Below are 4115 nucleotides of genomic sequence, written 5' to 3'. Positions count from 1 at the left end.
TGTGCAGAGATGTGAGCTGAAGGAGAAACTCCAGCAGCTTAAATCTGTGCATTTTCATTTTGACAGTTTGAGTTAAACCTGCGCTGGCCTCTGACAGAGGAGCTCTTCATAATCAGACAGTAATCATAATCTGAAAGACAAAGCAGCCGCGTGAAGTTTGAAATGACTTTCACCTGCTGATATCAAAGCCGAGGCTGATTAGACCTCAGACGGCCTTCGTCCGCTCTGTCGGCCGTTCGTCTGTGTGTTCACCGTGCTGCTGCTCAGACAAGTAAATTAGATTCACCTCCTCTTCTTCCTCCTCCTCCTTTATCTCTCGCTCTGTTTGCATTCAGCTGATTGGCTCGGCTGCTCTCAGATAGAAACTTCACTCAAACGAGTGAGATGTTGAGGCGAGCGGGTCAAAGCACGAGCAGCAAATTCAAACAAATGTTTTACGTCACGTTACAGTTTTTTTTTTTTTTACAGCCCCTAGGACACATTTCTCAGTACTTAGGTCACTTTTGCAAAACTCTTCACACAATTCTCCTAACTGACCCTCAGCTTGGCAAAGCAGTTCATTTCACATTCAAAATGCACTACAACTACCAAAACACTTTATTCAGGTCTCAAATGAACTCATTCTTCCAGAACACTAGCAAAGGTTGACAGCCGACAAACACACTTTGTCACCCACAAAACAATGACCTAAAAAACACTAACAACATGTAGCATCACACAGTGTTTTCTTGTGTAAAACAAGGACACATCTCTGTTCATAATTTCAATATATGTTACTGGAATGAATCAGACATCATGCAGAATTCGTTAATATTTGTTTATGTATTCTTATTTTTTTGCACTGAGTAATCCCAAAATACAAGAATTTGTATACACACCATCCACTGATACACATACAATAGTAATGCTAATCTACTCGGTCTTCTCCATTTGGCCACAGGTTCTCATCCACATCACATCTTATGTCATCTAGGGCAATACACCTAGGAAAGAATCTTCTGGCATGCCTGATCCATCCCTGGCAATCTTCTGCTGATATCTCCAGGCATCCAGCATTCATTGCATCCAGGAGGGACATTTGATCATGTGGATGATGGTCGTAAACCTTCCACCGCCATGAGGAAAAGAATTCCTCTATGGGGTTGAGGAATGGAGAGTAAGGTGGGAGGAAAAGAGACTCCATTCTGGGATGGGCTGCAAACCACTCGGTGACTGCACGGGAGTGATGAAATGCCACATTGTCCCATACAATTATAAATGTTGGCTGATTCCTTCTCTCCGCATCCCTTTCCTCACCTAGCACAACCCTTCCATAGAGATCATGCAGGAACGCAAGGAGCCATTCAGTGTTGTATGGCCCAATTAGTGGTCTGTGTAACAGCAGTCCATCAGTGGATATTGCTACGCACATTGTGATGTTGGCACCCCTCTGGCCCGGGACATTCACTGTGGCTCTCTTCCCAATCACATTCCTCCCTCGTCTCCGTGCTTTGGCCAAGTTGAAACCTGCCTCATCCACAAAGATGAAAATGTGGTGTGTTTGCCTGCCTTCAATCTCCATGACTCTCTAACATAAATCCACAAGGCAACATAAGCTGTTACAGTAGTAAATTTGTAAAAATTGTCTTTGTGTGTGTTTGGTTTTGTTCAAAAACAGATCTGTATTTTATTGTGATCTTACCTGGACATACTGGTTCCTGAGTTGCTTGACATGTTCAGAGTTCCTCTCAAAAGGCACAGTGTACCACTGTTTCATCCTGACCTGATGTTTTTTCAGGACTCTAGAAATTGTTGTTATGCTTACACTGTGAATATTTCCAAAAGTAACGTTGTCTGCCAAGACTCTGTGTCTAATTTCAGTGAGTTTTATCCCATTGTTTCTGATGACCATATCAACAATGGCAGTTTCCTGCACATCAGTGAACATCCGTCCTCTCCCTCCTGTGTGAGGTAACCGTTGAGTCCTAAGCAGAAATCCAACAACAATTACACAAAAGCTTATTTACGTCTGAAATGTGCAAATGCCCTTGCAGAATACAAGTTACCTGTTGGTTTGCCGGAAAACTCTAACAATAGATGCCACTGTAGAGCGTTGCAGATTTGGCTGCACTCTCTGACCAGCCTCTCTCATCGAGTGACCATGATTTACTACATGATCAATTACAGTAGCTCTGATCTCATCTGAGACTACAGCTCTTGATCTTCCTCGTATTCTTCTTCCACCACGCATACGTATTCCTCGCCCCCTCCCAGCCACTCTTCTTCCTCTTTCAGCCACTTCTCCATTTCTGGCTGGGTCCATGTTTACATCACAAAACAAACCTATTCAGCAGTTGTCTCCTTTTGTAATGAAATTGAAGGAGTAACACCTGTGTAGATGTTCATCTACAATGAGAATCAGCTGTGGCTGGTTAAACTGCATTTTTAGATTTAACATATGTTTCAATAACATATTGCTGTTGAATTTTGCTGTCTTATTCAGTTTTGCATTATGTTATTGTTTTGACCATAAGTTTAACAGTTTTGAAAACAGTATGTAAGTACATGCAAAATGTCCTGTACGTACAAAGATTTTTGGCAGTTGTTGTGTCTGAGTGAGAAAATAACTCGTGAAATTTGAGAGATGTAGTCATTGAATGCATTTTGAGCCAAAACAATGATAACTGATCCTCAGTTTAGCCCACATAGACTTCTGTTGTGCTCACTGTGTGAGGAGTTTTGCAAAAGTGACCTAAGTATTGCGAAATGTGTCCTCCACTAAACCTCAATGCGTCTGTAAAAAACTGTAAAGTCACGCTGAAGGAGTTCAGGTTTCACTGTGGGGACACCTGCTGGTCAGATCAGGAAAACAGATCCTGGATCAGCAGAGTTCATGATGATGTCAGGTAATCGCTGTGACTCAGGAAACAGATTCTTAATATTATAATCTTATAATGTCAAAAACAAACTCTGGTTTTACAGCGCCACCTTCAGGCGTCATGGGAGATGTCTGCTTGTAGTTTTACCTGTGATTGTGTTTTATTATTGCCTCACAGTCTCTGCTTTAGAGGATAATCCTGCCATATTTGTGTCACGGTCTGAGTCAGAGGAACCACAAACACACATTCATATCATCACAGTAACTATGTGAGTAGTATTTATTTAAACTGCAGAGGCTGGTGCTGACTGCTGCAATCGCCCCCTCACTGCTGTGAGTCCTGTTTGTGAAGGGCAGCCAATCAGAAGTAAGCTTCTTTCAAGGGGGAGGAGCTAATACAGCCTCTTTCAGCCAATGATGAAGAGCTGCTTTAGGAAAGTCCAAGAAAACTGAGCAGCTATAAATCAAACTCATTATAAGTGCGGAGGACAGTGAGTATAAACGTGGTGATGGAGGAGCGGCGCCCTGCAGCCGTCACCTGCTCGTTTGCAGCTGCACGAGCAGCTGGAAAAAGCTGAAGCTGCTCGTGAGCAGAAAGCATCTGACAGAAACACAATGCTGTTTTCAGCAGTGCCGTCAGCACCTGCGCCTCTGAAGATTTATCTCCAGGACACCGGCGCCGTGAAAGATCTGCGTTATTATCACATCTACGCTCAATCGGGAGGCAGCTGAGATACGCGGGGAATTTGAGGCCTCGTGTTCACATGGCCCAGTTTATTTTCAGGCTTCCTGCTAAGCGGTTTTGAAGGAGGAGGAGGCTTTCTGCTGCCATTCACAGCAGCTGTTTGAAGTGAAGTTGTTTTTTTCTTTTTCGGGGGGATTTTGGAGGCTTTTGTCGGGCAAGCAGAGCGATGGAGTCGTGGCCCATCGGTGGATTACTCGCCGGCTTCTTAATCATCAGTAATCCCTCCATTCTTCTCTACGTTTTGCTATTTCTGAGTGAAAACTGGAGTTACTAAAGCCAACTTCAGGGTTTTCACATATCTGTGACTTGAGTTCGTGGGTTAGAGGAGAGAAGGGATTAAAGCCTCGATTCAGCGAGAACATCAAACCCAGCTCACTTTTCTGGTTTTCCTTCAGCCCAACAGGAAGAGCCGAGTTAAAAGACCAAATTAGCGCGCTTCGTGTCAAAAGTCAAAACCAGAGCGATAAAAGTCTGTCCGTTTGGATGGAAAGGCCGGTGTGGATGCGCCGCCTC

The 4115-nt window shown here is 43.7% G+C and overlaps 1 protein-coding gene across 1 annotated transcript; it reads right to left on the bottom strand.

Moving 5' to 3' along the window:
* Positions 1-501: 501 nt before the first annotated feature.
* On the bottom strand, positions 502-2580 carry LOC109196450 (uncharacterized). Its single transcript, XM_019350445.2, has 3 exons — positions 2046-2580; positions 1682-1964; positions 502-1567 (listed from the first exon to the last, which is right to left on the bottom strand). The coding sequence occupies exons 1-3, from the start codon at positions 2300-2302 to the stop codon at positions 908-910; spliced, it is 1200 nt and encodes a 399-aa protein (XP_019205990.2). The 5' UTR covers positions 2303-2580; the 3' UTR covers positions 502-907.
* Positions 2581-4115: the final 1535 nt, after the last annotated feature.

Source organism: Oreochromis niloticus, linkage group LG22, assembly GCF_001858045.2.
Source record: "Oreochromis niloticus isolate F11D_XX linkage group LG22, O_niloticus_UMD_NMBU, whole genome shotgun sequence".
NCBI lineage: Eukaryota > Metazoa > Chordata > Actinopteri > Cichliformes > Cichlidae > Oreochromis > Oreochromis niloticus.
Note: the sequence above shows the minus strand (reverse complement) of the source record. Positions and strands in the feature narration are given on the sequence as shown.